Consider the following 20,607-nt stretch of genomic DNA (forward strand, 5'->3'; position numbering starts at 1 on the left):
ATTCTTGGCTCCTTTGTCATACATGCGTGGGTTTATTTCTGGACTTTCTATCCTGTTCCATTGATCTATGTGTCTGTTTTTGTGCCAGTACCATACTCTATTGATTACTGTAGCTTTGTAATATAGTCTGAAGTCAGGAAGCATGATTCCCCCAGCTCTGTTCTTCTTTTTCAAGATTGTTTTGGTTATTTGGGGTCTTTTGTGTTTCCATACAAATTTTAACATTTTTTTGTTCCAGATCTGTGAAGGATGTCATTGGTAATTTGATAGGGAATGCTTTGAATCTGTAAATTGCCTTGGGCAATATGGCCACTTTAACAATATTGATTCTTCCAATACAAGAACATGGTATATCTTTCCATTTATGTCATCTGCAGTTTCCTTCATCTGTGTCCTATAGTTTTCAGCATACAGGTCTTTTGCCTCCTTGGGTAGGTTTATTCCAGTGTATTTTATTCTTTCTGTCGTGGTGGTAAATGGTATCATTTCCTTAATTTCCCTTTCTGCTATTTCATTGTTAGTGTATAGAAATACAACTGATTTCTGTATATTAATTTTGTGTCCTGCAACTTTACCAAATTCATTGATGAGTTCTCATAGTTTTCTGGTCACTTCTTTAGGGTTTTCTATGTATAGTATCATGTCATCTGCAAACATTGACAGTTTTATTTCTTCATTTCCAATTTGGACTCCTTTTATTTCTTTTTCTTCTCTGAGTGCTATGGCTAAGACTTCCAAAACTGTGTTGAATACAAGTGGTGATATTGGGCATCCTTGTCTTGTTCCTGATCTTAGAGGGAACCCATTAAGTATGATGTTAGCTCTAGGCTTGTCATATATGGCCTTTATTATGTTGAGGTGTGTTCCATCTGTGTCCACGTTCTGGAGAGTTTTGATCATAAATGGGTGTTGAATTTTATCAAAAGCTTTTTCTGTGTCTACTGAGATTATCATATGGTTTTTATTCTTCAGTTTGTTAAAGTGGTGTTATCACGTTGATTGATTTGCATATATTGAAAGATCCCTGCATCCCTAGGATAAATCTGACTTGATTATGGTGTATGATCCTTTTTATGCATTGTTGGAGTAGATTTGCTAGTATTTTGTTGAGAATTTTTGCATCTATATTCATAAGTGATATTGGCCTATAATTTTCTTTTTTTGTGATATCCTTGTCTGGTTTTGGTATGAGGCTGATTAGGCCTCATAGAATGAGTTTGGAAGTGTTCCTTCCTCTGCAATTTTTGGAATAGTTTCAGGACAGGTGTTAACTCTTCTCTAAATGTTTGGTAGAATTCACCTGTGAAGCCATCTGGTCGTCAACTTTTGTTTTCTTCGGAGGTTTTTAATTACTGATTCAATTTCAGTACTGGTAATTGGTCTATTCATATTGTCTATTTCTTCCTGGTTAAATCTTGGCAAATTGTACCTTTCTAAGAAATTGTCTATCTCTTCTGTATTGCCATTTTTGTTGGCATATAGCTTCTCATAGTAGCTCTTATGATTCCTTGTATTTCTGTGGTGTCAGTTGTAACTTCTCCTTTTTCATTTCTGATTTTATTAATTTGGGCCCTCTTCCTATTTTGCTTGATGAATCTGACTAAAGGCTTATCAATTTTGTTTATCTTTTCAAAGAAACAGCTTTTAGTTTCGTTAATCTTTTCTACTGTTTTTTTAAGTCTCTATTTCATTTATTTCTGCTGTAACCTTTATGATTTATTTTCTTCTAGTAACTTTGGGATGTGTTCTTCTTTCTCCAGCTGCTTGAGGTGTAAGGTTAGGTTGTTTACTTGAGATTTTTCTTGCTTCCTGAGGTATGCTTGTGTCGCTATAAACCTCCCTTTGAGAACTGCTTTTGCTGCATCCCAGAGGTTTTGGATTGTTGTGTTTTCATTTTCTTTGGTCTCAAAGTACTTTTTGATTTCCTCATCGATTTCTTCCATGATCCACTGGTGTGTAGTAGCATATTGTTTACCCTCCATATGTTTGCAGTTTTTGCAGTTTTTTTCTTGTAGTTGATTACTATCCCAATAGCATTGTGGTCTGAAAAGGTGCTTGGTATGATTTCAATTTTTTTAAATTTGCTGAGGCTAGCTTTGTTGGCCAGCATGTGATCAATTCTGGAGAATGTTACATGTGCACCTTAGAAGAATGTGTATTCTGTTGGTTTGGGGTGGAATTCTCCATAGATATCAATTAGGTCCATCTGGTCTAATGTGTTATTTAAGGCCTGTATTTCCTTATTGATTTTCTCTCTGGATGATCTGTCTCTTGGTGTAAGTGGGGTGTTAAGATCCCCTACTATTATTGTGTTATTGTCAATTTCTTCTTTTATGTCTGTTAAAAGTTGCTGTATATATCCTACCTTGGGTGCATATATATTTATAATTGTTATATTCTCTGCTTGGATTGATTCCTTAAGCATTATGTAGTGCCCTTCTTTGTCTCTTGTAACAGTCTTTATTTTAAAATCTATTTTGTCTGATAGAAGTATTGCTACTCCAGCTTTCTTCTGGTTTCCATTTGCATGGAATATCTTTTTCCATCCCCTTACTTTCGACCTGCATGTGTCTCTAGCTCTGAAGTGGGTTTCTTGTAGACAGCATATATATGGGTCTTGCTTTGTATCCATTCAGCCAGTCTATGTATTTTGGTTGGAGCATTTAATCCATTTACATTTAAGGTAATTATTGTTAGGTGTGTTCTTACTGCCATTTTTGTTAATTGTTTTGAGTTTGTTTTTGTAGGTTTTTTTTTCCCTCTTCTTTTTATTCTCTTTTCTTGTGCTTTGTTGACTAGAGAAGTTCCTTTAACATTTGTTATAAAGCTGGTTTTGTGGTCCTGAATTCTTTTAGCCTTCGTTTATCTCTGAAGCTTTTGATATCTCCATCAAGTCTGAATGAGAGCCTTGCTGGATAGAGTATTCTTGGATGTAAGTTTTTCCCTTTCAGCACTTTAAATATATTGTGCCACTCCCTTCTGGCCTGAGAATTAGCAGATAACCTTATGGGAGTTCCCTTGTATGTTATTTGTTGCTTTTGTCTTGCTGATTTTAATATTCTCTCCTTATCCTTAATTTGTGTGAATTTAATTACTATGTGCCTTAGTATATTCCTCTTTGGGTTGACCCTGTGTGGGACTCACTGAGCTTCCTGGACTTGGGTGACTGTTTCCTTTCCCAAGTTAGGGGAGTTTTCTGTTAGTATATATGATTATTTGTAGAAGCTTCTTATGTGTAATATGCTGATGTGTTCCTGAGGGAAATGTAACTTCAGGATGTTCTGCATGCTTTTCCAAGACTTGGAGCCTGTTGTTAATCATGTATTCTCTAGCCAGGAGTTAAGAAAAATCAACAATGATCAAAATCAGGTGTTGGCAAACTTTTTTTTTGAGAGGCCAGAGAGTAAATATTTTAGGCCTTGTAGGCCACATATGGTCTCTGTTGTATATTCTTTTTTTTTTACAACCTTTTAAAAATGTAAAAAACATTCTTAGCTCAAATACTGTGAGTCCATAAGCAATGGGGAGCTGAATTTGGCCTGAAGACTATAGTTTGCAGACTCCTGATCTAAGGTCTATAAAGATAGTGATATTCCTTGTTTTATTGAAAGGGAAACATATACATAGGACATTGGTTTTCAAATTTAGTTTTTTTAAGAGCAGACCCATTTTTCAGATAGCATATTAGATGAAACCTTTAGCTATGAAGTAGATTAGGGGCAGAGCCACTATACTTTGTTGTTTGAATGTATGATAGGGCCTCCCAAAGTACACTATGAATACCAGTGATAGAGTGTTCTGGATAAAGAACAATGAAGGTTTGTCTCTTATCACTGACAGAATTGGTGTTAATAAAAATTTTGTTTGTTACATATTCTATGTCCTTTTAAATAGCAGAGTCCTAGAAATACAAATTCTACATCAGGGACCTGGTTAAAATGTAACTGTTTCAGACTATCTTGATTTTAAACACCTTTTTGAGTCTCTTCTTTACTGAATACTCTATGAAATCAGCATTTAAACATATAAGGAACTCTAACTGAACTATTTCTTATAGTGTCCATTTAGTAAATGCTATTAAATTTGTGTGCATGAATTCATCTTAACCAGGTTGATAACATACTCCTGAGATCTTTTAACCAAATAACCAGATATTTGGTATTGCTTTTCATTTTTATTATTGATTTTATCACAGGGACATGATGATGAAGTATTTGTTTTGGAAGCACATCCATTTGATCAAAGGATCATACTTTCGGCAGGTCATGATGGGAACGTTTTTATTTGGGACCTTGACCGGGGGACCAAAATTCGAAATTATTTTAACATGGTAAGAAAAATCTATGCTTAGTGCATATTAAAACAGACTTTTCTATGACAAATTGGTAATTAAAGTATACTTAGTGCCAAATAACCTCTTGTCACCTCTGTTTAAATCCATATAATAACTTAGAATTTGACTGAAGAACTGAGAGTAAGGCCAGTCGAGAATTATGCCTTTAGGGTGACTCATTGTGGTTATAGCATTTTCCAAATTCTGGTTCCCAGCTCTAAATTGTAGAAACCTAAATTTAATAAGCTTTTGGAGCTAACACTAACCAAAATTACAAAAAAATTAATGTTTAAACTATATTCCTAATTATTGAATCACAACAGTGATTGTATTATAGCTGCCTCTGGTAAACCCCATATAGCTTAGTTAGCAATCAGGAAGTTGTTTGGCACACATGGAATTGGATATATGGATACTCCTAAGATATATTTCATACAAACTATGGAAATCTGGTGAGCTATCTGGTCTCCCAGTAGAACACCCTCCTATAGTGATGGGAATATTCATTTTCTCCATATTTAGTGTTCCTTTCTGAAGAATAGTTCTAACAATTTCTAAATCGTTGGCCTTTGAGCTCCTTTTTACTGTCTCTATATAGATCCAGAGCATTAATAAAGCTCTGTCTTTTGCTAGTGAAATTGATTTGTGTGCTTTAATTTTAAAATGGTTATTTTAAAGCTTGCTTTCATTACAATTTAAATATGAAGATAATATCTTGACTTTGCTGAAATAGCACTTTTGTCAGTTTGGTTGTGTTTAGGTCTTTTTTAAAATTCTCCTCAGTTATGTATTTAGTACTTCTTGAGATTTGACATTGCTAGCAATATTTGATACCATCCATTGCATTTTGATTCTCCCTAATGTCTTTCAGAGCTTTACTGTTACAGTAGGGTTCTGACTACAGAAGTCAGAGAGTACATTGGGATGTTGGTGCAACACAGAATCCAAGCAAGCAGAAGCTATTGCCTACTTACTATTTGAAAATTATCTCTTAGGATGTCTTAAAGTGATTCCTCTAAATTTCAGATTGAAGGCCAAGGCCATGGTGCAGTGTTTGACTGTAAATTTTCACCAGATGGAAACCATTTTGCCTGCACTGATTCTCATGGGCATTTGCTGCTTTTTGGTTTTGGATGCAGTAAATACTATGAAAAGGTTGGTACATTTAATTTTTCTTGTAAATTGTAATTTTGGATTGTTTTATTCATAAATCTTATTGGAAATATTCCAGTTAATAAGATTCCCTATATGTCAATAGGTAACGAAGTCATCTTTTTTGGTAAAATTTTCATCACTGCCAGAACATAAGGCTTGGCAGTTCAAATTACTATTAAGATATAAGGTGATGTAGATATAAAAAATTCATTAGGAAATCTTTTTCCTTAGAACATATCCTCTGTACTGCCTTTCAGGTATACTAAGAGAAAAACTTCACCAGATTACATCTTCTACTTATCACAAACTGGGAATAAACAGCTGGTGACTGAATGTTTATTTTCTTGCTTGGCTACTTTACCTATTACTGATCTTATTAAAATACTTTGGAACCTAACTTAACTGGCTCCTTATATTTTATTAGCTGTGAATTTGGGGATAGATTATGGAATCTTGGAGTTGGAAAAGAACTCAGATCTTTTAGTTCAACTCAATACTTCATCACCTTTGAGTGTCTTTCACACAGTTGATATTTACTTGCCTCACCATTTATATTATACTCCATCTATTCTTATTTGAATACAAATAAGCAAGAAAAATAGTTGTAGAAGTTTGTGTTTTTTGCAACTTAAAAATAACTAACTTTACTGTGTTATTGCTTTGCTTCTTACTATCCTAATTGGAGAAACATGATATAGGACCAGAAAGTAATACAGATTGTAGGGTTTTGTGGAGAAAAGATAGGATTATAATCTAGGTGATTCACTTCTACCTTGAGTGAACATTTGGCAATAGAAGACTAAAAAGTGACACAAAAATTGTCTGATTTGAAAAACCCATGTGCTCTAGGAATGAAAATAAATGCTTATCTGTAAATTTTCTGTGCACGTTAAATACTAAAAATCTGTCATAAAGATTCCAGATCAGATGTTCTTCCATACGGATTATCGACCTCTTATCCGTGATGCCAACAACTATGTACTGGATGAACAAACCCAACAAGCTCCTCATCTCATGCCTCCCCCATTCTTGGTGGATGTTGATGGAAATCCTCATCCCACAAAATTCCAAAGGCTAGTACCAGGACGGGAAAATTGTAAAGATGAACAACTTATACCACAGCTGGGATATGTGGCAAATGGTATGTTATTTACAAAATTAAATTGAAAACATTTTGTAAAATGTTTATCTTGATGCTGCTGTTCTTTCTATAATATATCCCCCTGCCAAACTCTGTAGTAGGTTATAATATATTTTTCCTAATACTTCTATTAATTTTCAGTTACATAGAACATTTTACCACACCAGTGTACTTTTACATCTCACCTGGATACAGATAAATGGGTTAGGAAAAACAAGAGTACACTGATGCAGAGAATGTGTTGACTTGTTTCCTTAGAACCCTGAACATACGTATGATCTTGTTGTTTACAGTATTGACCGCTAGGATGATTAAATATACTAACTTTAATGTGTCAAGCTTTTATAATTGATGAAATTCCACTCTTCATAGTACTGGTATTTTAATTTGAGAGTCTGTAGTTAATGGACTGAAGAAGAGGAAATTTCAAAAGCTATGAACTGAAAAGTGCTGTTTACCCATCCTCATGTTTGAAATGTTGAAGAATTATTGAGTGTTGGGGAGGGAGACTGTGAGTATTTATTTAACCAACACTCAATCTTAGAGGATGTTGAAGAAGCAGTGATGAGTGTGATGCTGTATGGGAGGGTGGTAGAATAAGACATTGAAATAAGCTATTCTCTATCAAAAGAACTCCTCTGGTTGGCATATTTCCCTTAGGTATACTGCCTCCACCACCCCTCCCCAACCACCCAACACACCAAAATATCTTCATATCTTAGTTTGTTACTTGTAGGTTTTCTTTCAGGTATGAAGTAGTGACTTGTTTATTTGCAAATGGAATTTATATCCTGACTAAGGAATTAAGTCTTGAATTGACCTTTATAGAAAGAAATGTTGCACATACTTTTATGTTCTCTCTCCTAAAGATTTGTAGAGCAATGAAATGGTATTACACATATGCTAATAGTTACTTTGTTGATGTCATATTTATTAAACAAGGGAGGAACCATTAATATTAAATAGGAGATAAAACTGAAAACATTGAGTTAAAAATCTGTAATTCATTATATTTTATTTTTTTCAGTATATATATATTTATTGAAGTATAGGCAGTTTACTATGTTGTGTCAATTTCTGGTGTACAGCATAATGCTTCAATCATACATGAACATACATATATTCATTTTCATATTCTTTTTTTATCATACTTTACTTCCTGTAAGCCTTGATCACTTAACTACTCTATTAGATACCATTTAATCTGACTAGAGGACAAGATGAAAAGCAGATCTAAAATGTATTTAAGAAAGAAAAAGATCATAGAAGTAAATAAAGTTTTTTTTTAATTTTTTTATTCTTATATATGTATTTTTTAACTTAATAGACTTTATATTCTTTTAGAGCAGTTTCAGGTTCACAACAGAATTGAGCAGAAAATACAGGGTTCCCACATAGCCCTCCCCACCCACACATATATACTCCCCTACCCTCAACATCCCTCATCAGTGTGCCATATTTGGTATAATTGATGAACCAACATGGGCACATTATTATCAACCAAAGTCCATAGTTTACATCAGGGTTCACTCTTGATGTTGTACATTCTATGGGCTTTGACAAATAGCATAATGACATGTAGCCACCACTATAGTATCATACAGAGTAATTTCATTGCCCTAAAAATCCTCTGTGCTCCATCTATTCATTCCTCCCTCCCTCCCTCTCACCAAACCCCTGGAAACCACAATCTTTTTATTGTTTCTGTAGCTGTGCCTTTTCCAGAAAGTCATCTGGTTGGAATCGTACAGTTTGTAACCTTTTCAGACTGGCTTCTTTCATTTAGTAATATGTGTTTTAAGTTTCTTCTGTTTCTTTCATGGCTTGATAGATCTTTTTTTTTTTTTTTTTACTGCACATATTTTTTTAATTTACATATATGTACTGTTCATTGTTTCTAAGAATGTTTAGAGCTTTAGCTTTTTTAACTTACATAGTTATCAAAGGAATAAAGCCAACCGCAAGATAAGAATTAACTAAAAAAGATACATATACCCTGCTATTAAAAGCAACATTACTTATAATTGCCAAGATATGGAAGCATCCTAAGTGCACATAAGCAGTTGAATAGAAAATGGAGATGCAACATATATATTTTATAGATAGATAGATAGATAGATAGATAGATAGATAGATAGATACAACTCACTTACAAAAAAGAAGGATATTTTGCCATTTGCAGCCCTTCATTCACTTTTGTTTTTCTCTTCAAAAACCAGAATTTTGTAACAGGCAAAGACATTTCCATTACATCAAAAACAACAAAATACCTAGAAATAAACTGAACCAAGGAGGTTACCTAAACTCTGAAAAACGAAATGACACAAAGAAATTGAAAGATTTCTTGTGCTCTTGGATTAGAAGAATCAACACTATCAAAATGGCCACACTACCCAAAGCAATCCACAGATCCAACACAACCCCCATCAAATTACTGGCAACATTCCTCACAGAACTAGAACAAACAATCCCAAAATTTATAAGTAACCACAAAGGACCTCAAACAGCCAAAGCAATCTTTTGTAGGTCTCTCTCTTTTTTTCTCTTTCTTCTTCTTCTCTTTTCTTACGGTTTGATGACTAGAGAAGGTCCTTTAACATTTGTTGTAAAGCTAATTTGGTGGTGCTGAAATCTTTTAGCTATTGTTTATCTGTGAAGCTTTTGATTTCTCCCTCAAGTCTGAATGAGAGCCTTGCTGGATAGAGTATTCTTGGTTGTAAGTTTCCCCCTTGTGTCACTTTAAATATATCATGTCACTCCCTTCTGGCCTCTAGAGTTTCTGCTGAAAAATCAGCTGATAACCTTATGGGAATTCCCTTGTATGTTATTTGTTGCTTTTCTCTTGCTAATTTTAATATTTTCTCTTTATCTTTAATTTTTGTCAATTTGATGTCTATGTTCCTTTGTGTGTTCCTCTTTGGATTGATCCTGTGTGGTACTCTCTGTGCATCCAACACTTGAGTGATTGTTTCCTTTCCCAAGTTGGGGAAGTTTTTGGTTATTATCGCTCCAAATTTTTTCTCAGGTCCTTTCTCTCTCTCTTCTCTTTCTGGGACCCCTATAATGTGAACATTAGAGTACTTCATGTTGTCCCAGAGTTCTCTTAAACTATCCTCATTATTTTTTATTCTTTTTCTCTTTTCTGTTCTGCAGTAGTGATTTCTACTAATCTGTCTTCCGGCTCACTGATCTGTTCTTCTACCTCATTTAGTCTATTCTTGGTTCCTTCTAGTGTATTGTTCATTTCAGTGATTTTATCCTTCAACTCTGTTTAGGTTTTCTTTGTATTTTCCAACTCTGCTAAAAACTTCACTCTGTGCATGTATACTCCTCTTGAGTTCTCTGAACATCCTGGCCATCATTACTTTAAACTCTTTCTCAGATAAATTGCCTATCCCCTCATCACTTATTTCTTCTTCTGGGATTTTATCTTATGCCTTGGCCTGGGAGATATTTCTTTGCCGCCTCATATCATCTATCTTTCTATGTGTTTGTGGATTCCTTCCACAGGCTTTGGGATTATTGTTTTCTTATTTCTAGTATGTGCCCCTGGTGGATGAGGCTGGACTAGAGGCTTATGCAGGTTTCCTGGCAGGAGGAGCCAGTGCCTGCCCACTGCTGGGTGAAGCTTGGTCCTGGACCTTTGGTGGGTAGGGCCATGTCTAGAGGCCTTTGTGGCTTAGGAAGGCTGTTGCTGGGTAGGGCTGTGCTCCCACCCTGTACGTTGTTTGGCCTGAGGCTTCCCTACAGCCCGTTGGGTGGGGCTGGGTCTTGGTGCTGATGATCCAATCAAGATGTCAGCCTCCAGGGAAGCTCATGGAGATGAATACTCCCAGAATGCCCACCACCAGCTTTTATATCCCCTGAGTGAGCCGCAGCCATCCCGCACCTCCCCAGGAGACCCTCCAAATCCAGCAGGCAGGTCTGGCCCAGGTTCCTATGAAATCACTGCCTCAGCCCTTGTGTCTGGTTCATGCAAGTTTCCATGTACGCTTCTCAAGTGAATGGAGTCTCCATTTCCCCCAGTCACGTGAGGCTCCCAGAGCCAAGCCCCCCTGGCCTTCAAAACCAGATGTCTTGGGGTCTGCTTCTCTTCCCAATGCCTGTACCCGAGCTGGGGAGCCTGACATGGGGCTTTGAGCTCTCACTCCTGTGGTAGGGCCTCTGTGACTTAACAAATCTTTAGCTTATGGGTCAACCACCCAGCAGGTATTGGGACTAATTATATCTTGAGCACGCCCCTCCTACCATCCTGCTGTGGTTCCCTCTTTATGTTTCCAGTTGCAGAAAATCTTTTTTGCTAGGCTCCAGTCTTTTTTCGGTGGTTGTTTTACACTAAGTTGTGGTTTCATTGTAGTTGTGAGGAGAGGCAAGCTTGTGGTCCTACCACTCTGCCATCTTGACCGGAACTTATGTGGAAAGTTTTTTTTTTAATTGAAATATGGTTGATTTACAATGTTGTGTTAGTTTCTGGTATACAGGATAGTGATATATATATATATGTATATGTGTATATATATAGTGTGTATTTCATATTTTATTCAAATGTAATCATTGAATTTCAGTATAAGAAATAATTTTTATACTCATCAATATACTGAAGTATTATCAAAAGAGAGTATTTGAAAGACCGTAATTTTTATTTCTTTCAGAAAGGAAATTCTCATGAAAGAAAGATGCAAAGCATTTTAGGTATCTGGTTGAATTTGTTAAAATTTAATAAGATCTCTACTCCCAACTTAGCTTGGAATATTCCATAGAGAAAATTCATTTTAAAATTAATAATTGAATAATTTTTATTTAAGATGGGAAGACCCTCAATAGTAATGTATAATTTGAGGACATTGATTAAGTCAAATACAAAGTCTGACATGTCAAAAAATTTAACAGTTCTGTAAAAAACATTTTGTTTGATATATGCTTTATTTTCACTTGAATTCTTTTTAAAGTATTTGTCTAGAAATTTATAGATTAGGCTTGATTTACTACATTTTTGTTATACTGAAATGTAAATAATTTTGTGGCTTTGTACCTTTGATCTCATTAAGGTGATGGTGAAGTGGTAGAGCAGGTAATTGGGCAGCAAACCAATGACCAAGATGAGAGCATTCTTGATGGAATAATCAGGGAGTTACAAAGAGAACAAGATCTGAGGCTAATTAATGAAGGAGATGTTCCACATTTTCCAATTAATAGATCATATTCTGCTAATGGTGGTAAGTATGTATATATTTGTAAAAGGTACGATGAGTGTACTTTAATTCTACCAAGTAATTGCATATGAGTAACATTTTAGGTTTTTAAATAAAAACAATGTTTCTGGTAATTTACATTTTGTGATAACAGATACACCAAAGTGCCATAATCTCATTATCATTTGTGCCTAAAGTGACTTGGCATCACCTAGAAATATAGATGGTGTATTTTCATATACTATTTTCTTTTAACTCAGTAATGTATTTGCAGTCTTTACCTTTGTTCTAATAAGTAAAGTGCTATAATAAGTCCAACCCCTTTGTAGGGAAACCAACCTATAAAGTTATCAAAATTAAAACCACTCTAAGTTTAAAGATTACTACCAAAAAAAATGTATCTCCCTTTGTTGAAAAGGGAGCAACGTATCATCTTTCTCTCTTGAATTTACAAAAATACACTGGAAGATAAGAAGCCCTCTTAGGGAATATAGATGTAACTTCTTAGTTGACTCTCACAAGTTGAATCTTAATTACAAGTATTATTCTAATCTATTTTATCTCTTCCTTCACTTTACATGAAATGTGCCAATGCTTCTGAGTTTTATATAAATCTTGGCTTGTTTTACTTTTTTCAAGAACTCTTAGTTTTACTTTAAAATGAAGTCCTCTTATGGTATTTTGGTAAATGTCTTTCTTGTCACATATTATTGGGGTCATTTATTTGAGTATTGTGACATTTTGGAGTCTACAGAAATGAATAAGGTGATTTAAATTTGAGGTGATGCACAGGGAATTTTACTCATTTCCTGATGTCTTTAGTATTCCATAAAATTAAAATAAAAACATTCTTTGTTCAGGTCATTTAGAGTACCTGACTCAGCTAAGCTTTCCTTAACCTGGAACAAGATAAAAAGTGGATTGATGATCATATGTCCAGACCTTCTGTTCCTAAGACATAAAACTTTCTTAGAACCCTGATTTAGAGATCACTACCTTTAATACTATGTACCTGTGCATAGATTTGAAATGCTGTTAGTCAAAGGGACCCCACTGACTTCTCTTTGCAATGTTCATTTGTTTTGAGTTTTTTTTTTTTATGGTGCTTATTTTAACAGCTATTGTTTCCATTTCCATCTTTGTTTTATTTGCAAATATAACAAAAATAAACAGGGACCTTACTATAGGATTAAAACAGAAAAGTAAAATTTCTATTGCTTATTTTCCCTTATTAATTTTGAAAATGAAATTTTGATACATAAAAAAATTTTTTTTACAAATTTTCTCTTACTATTTTGAAAGCCTAATTGGAGTTTTATTCGGAAATCTTTTAATGGGCTAAATAAAGATAGAATTTAAGTACTAATAAATATTTATAATCTACCAAATATGTTAAATACACTTTGTATTTACATTTAGGAGGTGACAGAAAGTGTCTTGAAAAAAATTAAAAGTTATAGAGACATTAAATATTTATTGAGTGCCTGCTTTATTTATAGCACTATAAAAAGCATAAAGAGGGTACAGAAAATGTGTAACAAAGGGATAGCAAGCAGTATTGTCCAGCAGTACTACCTTTAAATCTCCTATTTTATTTAGAGCTCTCATCTGAAAAAGTTTGATGCCTTTGCTCAGAAACTGGTACCTTTCTTTGTTTTTGTTTTAGCTCTGAGAAATCCAAATATGGATATATCCTCTTCCCCAAATATTGGGCTCCGACGTAGTGGTCAAATTGAAGGTGTCCGACAAATGCATTACAATGCTCCCCGGAGCCAGATGGCCACTGAACGAGATCTCATGGCATGGAGCAGAAGAGTGGTGGTCAATGAACTAAATAATGGGGTTAGTCGGTGAGTCAATATAGTAACAGCCATAAGAAAAGTAAGAACTTAGAAAGTACATTAAAATGTAGTATGTTAGTCTAATAACTAAGGCTTTTTTTATTTAGCTGAGTCATGTATTAGTTTTTCCACATTATTCCATTAATTCATTTGATAACTAAAGATTATCTTAAAATTGCTTGGCTTTGTGCTGAATGGTTTGAAGAATACTAAAAAATGAAAAGCATGATCTTTGTCTTCCACAAATTTATAGTCTAGGTTAAAAGATAAGAAGATAAGAATACAAATGCTATTAAGTAATAACATGAAGCCATATGTGATTAAATATGTCAGTGGTAAATGGACCCAAAATTCAACAGTGGTTCTGAGGAGAAGGCCATCAACTCAATATTGGAGCAGTTTGGGGGTGCACCATAGATATCTAGTAGACCCCAGTGCTTAGGGTGTATTTAGAAATGTCATTTAAGTAGACTTCTTTGGATGGAAGGATTTCATTAGGATGAATTTCAAACTTAGAATCCCTATCCTTATTTGTAAACCTTAACATTTGCTGTAATACTAACTCCAGATAATGCATAGCAACTAGAAATAGATTTTAAAAAAGAGAAAGGACATTGACAGAGAACGTATAAAATCCATTTCAACCATAATATCTCCCTAACAAAACTTGTTACCAGCTCAGCCAACAAGTAGAAAAATTGATTTGGTTTCTCCCTCTCCTTCTTTAGCAGCAATAAGAAAAAAGGAGACATAGCTAATTTGTAAAGTGAATGCTACCCCCTGGCAGTAGGGCAATTTGAAATAATTCTCTGCTCAAAATGTTAAAAGTAGAATTGAAGGCAGAGACTGAGATACTTGTATGCCAATGTTCATTGCAGCATTATTCATAATAGCCGAATGGTAGAAACAACTCAAGTATCTGTCAGCATATGAATGGATGAACCAAATGTGATATATACATACAGTAGAATATTATTCAGCTATTAAAAGCTCTGATACTTGCTACAGACAGCATGGATAAACATTGAAAACATTATGCTAAGTGAGTTAAGCCAGACACAAAAGGACAAATAGTGTATGATTCCACTTTTATGAAATATCTAGTACGGGAAAATTCAGAGACATAGAGTACATTAGGAAGTTAACAGGGGCTAGTGGAAGGAGAAATAAAGAGTTACTGCTTAATGATTTCAAAATTTATGTTTGAGTGATGAAAAAGTTTTGAAAATAGTGATGATGGTTACACAACTAATATGTCATTAACAAATGGGACCTAATTAAACTTACAAGCTTTTGCACCACAAAGGAAACCATAAGCAAAACAACAACCTACAGAATGGGAGAAAATATTTGCAAATGATGTGACTGACAAAGGTTTAATTTCCAGAATATATAAACTACTAATACAACTTAATAAGAAAAAAACAAACAACCCAATCCAAAAATGGACAAAAGACCTAAACAAGCAATTCTCCAATGAAGACATACAAATGGGCAATAGGCACATGAAAAAATGCTCAATATTGCTAATTATCAGAGAAATGCAAATAAAAACTACAATGAGGTATCACCTCACACCCGTCAGAATGGCCATCATTCAAAAGTCCACAAATGATAAATGCTGAAGAGGGTGTGGAGGAAGGAACCCTCCTACACTGCTGGTGGGAGTGTAGTTTGGTGCAGCCATTATGGAAAACAGTATGGAGATTCCTAAAAAAACTAGAAACAGACTTACCATGTGATCCAGCAATCCCACTCCTGGACATATATCCAGAGGAAACTCTAATTTGAAAAGGTACATGCATTATTGAATTACACACCTAAAAATGGTTACATTGATCAATTTTACATTTAAAAGGGTTTTAATTATCTGACTCTTAAACCATTGGTTTGCTTATTATTATTTTCTGTTACTTTGACCTTTAATTTGTTATTAGGGTTCAGGAAGAATGTCGAACTGCAAAAGGTGACATAGAAATCAGTCTTTATACAGTTGAAAAGAAGAAAAAGCCATCTTATACTACCCAAAGGGTAAGTTTAGCTTTATGGTACTTTGGGATACACTATTTGCAAATATTTGCAGATACCAGATTTTTTAAAGGTGGTAGTTAACATATTAAGGGATTATTTTGATAGGTGTCTGTATATAGGGAACCTATTTTTTTAAAACCCCAAATTGAGATATATGGTTATTATTAAGGATAACATTAAATAATGTTAGGACTGTCCCCCAAAATCTAGGATATATGATCATTGTAGATATAGGATATTTGTATTAGAATACCATTTTCATATAGTTTAAGTAGAACCTTAAAATTATTGCCTGATCACTAATCACAATATAAAACAAATGCTCAGATAGCCGAGGCCAGAGGTTGGCAAACTACTGCTCGTGGGCTAAATCTGGTCTACTGCCTATTCCTGTTAATAAAGTTTTATTGGAACACAGCCACACCAATTCATTTATATATTTATCTATAGCAATTTTCATGCTATATGGAGTTGAATAGATACAACAGAGATCATATGGCCTGCAAAGCTGATATGTTTATACTTTGACCCTTTACAGAAAAAGTTTGCTAACCCCTGCCCTCGGCTTACTCCTGGCCTGCTTAGACAGGAACAAAACCTGATCTGTATATTAGGAAGATGCATATTCCCAGTAGAAACTGCTAAGCAGGGAGTAAGTTTCCTATACTCCAGTAGGTGTGTGGTAAGCCCCTTACTAGTACTCTGAAGTTGAACAAACTAGTAGCATAAGAATGTATAATTTTGTTTCCAGATCCTGAATGTATAGTTCTGTTCCTGAAGAGTATGGTACATTGGAAAGTCTAAGTTGATTTTAATTTTATGAAGGAAATCTAGGCAATGAATACTGAATTTTAAATGTTTTTCAATATTAATAAACACAATTTTAGTTAATTATCACATGACTATCTCTAAATATACTTAGATTATTTTGATACCCACTTTCTTAATTTCTATTCAGGTTTTATTAGCTTATTTAATGTTCACTGGTAAAATTATTTTCTTCAAGATTTTGAATGACTAAGATCCATGATTTATATTCCTTTTTCCTGCTAAGCTAATTTATAAAATATCAAACTTGTATGAGACTAATAAATAGGATGGTTAGATCTGTACACATTTTTATTTATATTGAAAATGAGAAACATTTATGTATAGGAAACTTGCCCTTGATACTGATTTATAAGACCTTTAAACTTGTTTACTCCCTATGACATATTAGGATTGTAGTTTTGACATGGTATATCAGTAATAATATTTTATACTAGTAAAGGTTAGAATAAAACAGTTTTTACTTTACATTTTAGTTGTTAAAAAATAAATCTTTATTTTGACCTGTTTACTAAATGCAGTTTTTGTAGTGCTAAAGAAACACGTGTTATATTAATAATTATATGTAGATAGATATGATATAGATATTTTGCTTCATCCTGTAATAAATTATAGATAATGTGGTAAATGTAAATTCCCAGTGGGCAAATTGTTGGCAACTTAGACTTTCAGCACTGTCTTTAATCTGATCACAAAGTTCTCAAAATAGGAAAGTAATCAATACTAATGAAAGTGGGTTAAATATATAAAATGTAGTATCTTTTTAATATAAAAATGTATAAAAATGTATTTTGGGTTTTCTTTTTGGGGATCTATTTCTATCCCTTACCTCTGCCCTCATCCCACCCCTGTCAAATTGATTTGCTTATATATGTGCTTTTGTGTATATTCATTGAGCCTTTCATTTTTTTAAGTCCATTTTCCTTCTGTTTTACAGAATGATTATCAGCCAGGCTGTGGGCGGTCTTTACGAAGGACACAGCGCAAGCGTCAGCATACTTACCAAACACGGTCCAATATAGAGCATACTTCCCAAGCATCATGTCAAAATTCAGGTGTACAGGAAGACTCAGATAGCTCCTCAGAGGTTAGATATCTGCTATTATTTAATCAATGTAATTTTTGTTTCTAGTTAGTATCATCACTTTGGATTTACTTTTTTTCTTTTGATTACTCAGTTAGATTTTAGTAAAATGAGGCTGTCAGTGAATCAGTATCCAAGACCTTGTAAAATCAAAAAGAAGTTAAGGCATATTTGGTATCTAGATTCCTTTTCAAATTTCTTTTTTTCTATGAAAGGCTGAAAGTTTGCACATTGCAAAAAGAAATAGCAATTTGATAAACTTTAGTTTTACTTCTTTTTAAATTGACAAAATTTTGGGTTTACTTTTAAGGGTTACTTTAATAGAAAATTATTTTAATAACTTTCTTATGAGATGATTATTCATTAATAAGACATTTAATCAGCAAATCTGAGCACTATATTGAATTCCTTTGGATATCTTTTCTTATTTATACCTAAGATATTATCTTGGTTGAGAGTATCAAATATGCCAGGAAAAGTTTGGCTTTGGGATACTGAGAGTGTGAGAGCAAATCACAAAGACAGTGAGAGCAAATCTGCCTAGAAATGGAAAGAAGTAGAATATAAACAGTGGTAACTAGCTATGCAGTCTAGAACTTGTTGACTATGTAATTATCAAAATATACATGTTTTCTGTAATTGTTGATTTTACCAGTCTTGGAGATTTTACTGAGTAATTATTTTTTCTCAGACCTACTTCTTTCATGGTAATGGAATAAAGACTATAGCAGTTATTTTCTTAATGTTCCTCTCTTCTCCAGTCCTTTACTTTTGTTCTCTTAACAGCTGTAGTTGTTAAGTGAATAATGAAGGTTTAATTATGTATTGACAATGTATGGTACACCTATTCTCCAATCATTCACAATTCTTTAACTCTTATCAATGATATCGCTTCTTCTCTCCCCCACCCATGATAATCTTGATCTGAAAAGAATGATCACATCATCAAGAATTGATGTTACCGTTTTAATGTAATAATAGTGTTGTGGTTATAATTTTAAAAAGAATCCTAATCTTAAATATTTATAGTGAAAAATTTTTCCCTCAGGATTTACTTCAGAATAATCCCTGGAGCATGAGGCAGTTGTGAGGGGACATATAAAACAAGATAGTCACTGAGTCATTGTCTAAACTGGAGGTTGTGTACGCAAGGGTTATCTATTTCCTCTACTTTGGTATATTTGACAACTTACAGAATAAAAAGATTATTAACTTTTATGGAGAGTAATTATATTAACTTATTTAAAGGCATATAGATATTTTTAAAACAATGATTTTAAAAAAATTTAAGATGGTTATATTTGTGAGTCTTAAGGAGTCTATTGAGTCTTTGAAATAATAAAAGATGCCTGATCAATAAGATAGTAGATGCTAGAAATTTTTAAATACTTGATAGACTTAGCTGTGAGTTACAAGTATGTGTAGAAAAATGATTCTATACATTTTAACTAGAACTTTTTTAGAGGGACGAATATAAAAAGTTTTATAAAACAGGTAATATATGCTAGTTAATAATAACCATATATCTCAATTGTTGACTCTGTTGCAGGAAGATGAAACAGTTGGCACGAGTGATGCTTCTGTAGAGGATCCTGTTATTGAATGGCAAAGTGAAAGTTCCTCCAGGTAGTTTTAATGGTTTTGATTTGGTCAAAATTATTTGTCAGTTTTAATGTGAAATTATGTTCTTGTAGGAATTTGGTAAAGCTGTAATATTTTATAGTAGAAAGAATATTGGGTTGGAAGCCCAGAGACCTGTTGTTTTATCCTGGCTCTACCAGTATCTTTTTGGGCATGTCACCATGGGCTTTTAGTTCCCCTCATCTGTAAAATAAGATTCTTTGTAAATCCAAGATTCTACATCTTGGCAGGCTATCTGTATTTATTTCAGGTTTAAAACAACTATATTTAACCATTTCCAGGGATAAGGAACATCTTTATTTAAAGAAGCTTTTGTGATTTGGACAGGAATTTTGAATTTTAAATCCTGCTATGGGAAACTAAGCATTATACTTTATCCAAGAAGTGTTTCACTGAAATCACTTAGGTAACGATAAAAATTCTATATTGATATTTTTATCAATATTTTTAGAACAAAATCAAACCATGTCATTTATAATGCTGGCTGATTACAAAAGATCATCTTTCAATTATGAGGCAAAACTCTTCCTCTTCTAAATGTACATATTCATAATTTTGCTTTATTTACAGTGATTCATCAAGTGAATATTCTGATTGGACAGCAGATGCTGGAATAAATTTGCAGCCTCCAAAAAGACAAACCAGACAGGCAACACGGAAAATATGCAGCAGCTCTGAGGAGGAGAATTTGAAGTCACTAGATGAGAGGCAAAAGAAACCTAAACAGACTAGAAAGAAGGTTTGTAGGTTTACAGGATGTTTTTGTTGTTTTTTTGTTTTTGCCTTTGATACTTAACTATTTAGTAGCAGTACTTAACTTTTTTTTAAAAATAATATTCCATATGAGAAACTAAGTAAAATTGTATAAAATGATTTTAAAATGTTAAGAGTCTTTGAAATTTTTCTTTCATCAAAAGTAGACGCTGGATATTTTCATTATTATATTAATTGTTATTAAATTAAAACATATTAACAGTTATTTGTTAAAATGCAGTAGAATTTTAAATAAGCCACTATAGGATAAAGTGTTATTCTTGTCACCAGTCATAAATTTCTATACATTTTTGACTTAAAAAAATGGAAGGATATGAAAAATTGAATAGGGGTCTTCTATTTATGTTTTTATTTCACCCAAATGATGTATGTTTTCCCCACTATAATTTCATTTGAACGATGTCAAGATTTAATCCACATAGTTCTTTGAATAGTAATTTAAATATGTATTATGTATATATTCTGTAGCTTCTTGTGTTAGTAGACTGAATTATCTTCTTGATTGTCATCATTTTATTGGCAAGAAGTTATTGTGTTACTTTTTTTGAATTTATGTGATATTCTAGGGACATGAAGAGTAAAATTTG

At 33.5% G+C, this 20,607-nt stretch overlaps 1 protein-coding gene across 4 annotated transcripts in view; it reads left to right on the forward strand.

Annotated features, from left to right (window-relative positions):
• Window positions 1-20,607, forward strand: part of BRWD3 (bromodomain and WD repeat domain containing 3) — a 120,347-nt gene that overhangs the window by 67,758 nt on the left and 31,982 nt on the right. For all 4 annotated transcript variants that reach the window (XM_032474383.1, XM_032474384.1, XM_032474382.1 and 1 more), the window contains exons 15-23: window positions 4,196-4,330; window positions 5,360-5,488; window positions 6,404-6,629; window positions 11,678-11,845; window positions 13,488-13,671; window positions 15,600-15,693; window positions 17,459-17,608; window positions 19,155-19,231; window positions 19,817-19,985. In XM_032474383.1, the coding sequence (XP_032330274.1) occupies window positions 4,196-4,330; window positions 5,360-5,488; window positions 6,404-6,629; window positions 11,678-11,845; window positions 13,488-13,671; window positions 15,600-15,693; window positions 17,459-17,608; window positions 19,155-19,231; window positions 19,817-19,985 (1,332 nt within the window). The remainder of the gene's footprint in view (window positions 1-4,195; window positions 4,331-5,359; window positions 5,489-6,403; window positions 6,630-11,677; window positions 11,846-13,487; window positions 13,672-15,599; window positions 15,694-17,458; window positions 17,609-19,154; window positions 19,232-19,816; window positions 19,986-20,607) is intronic.

The sequence above is a fragment of the Camelus ferus genome, chromosome X (assembly GCF_009834535.1).
Source record: "Camelus ferus isolate YT-003-E chromosome X, BCGSAC_Cfer_1.0, whole genome shotgun sequence".
NCBI classification, from domain to species: Eukaryota; Metazoa; Chordata; class Mammalia; order Artiodactyla; family Camelidae; genus Camelus; species Camelus ferus.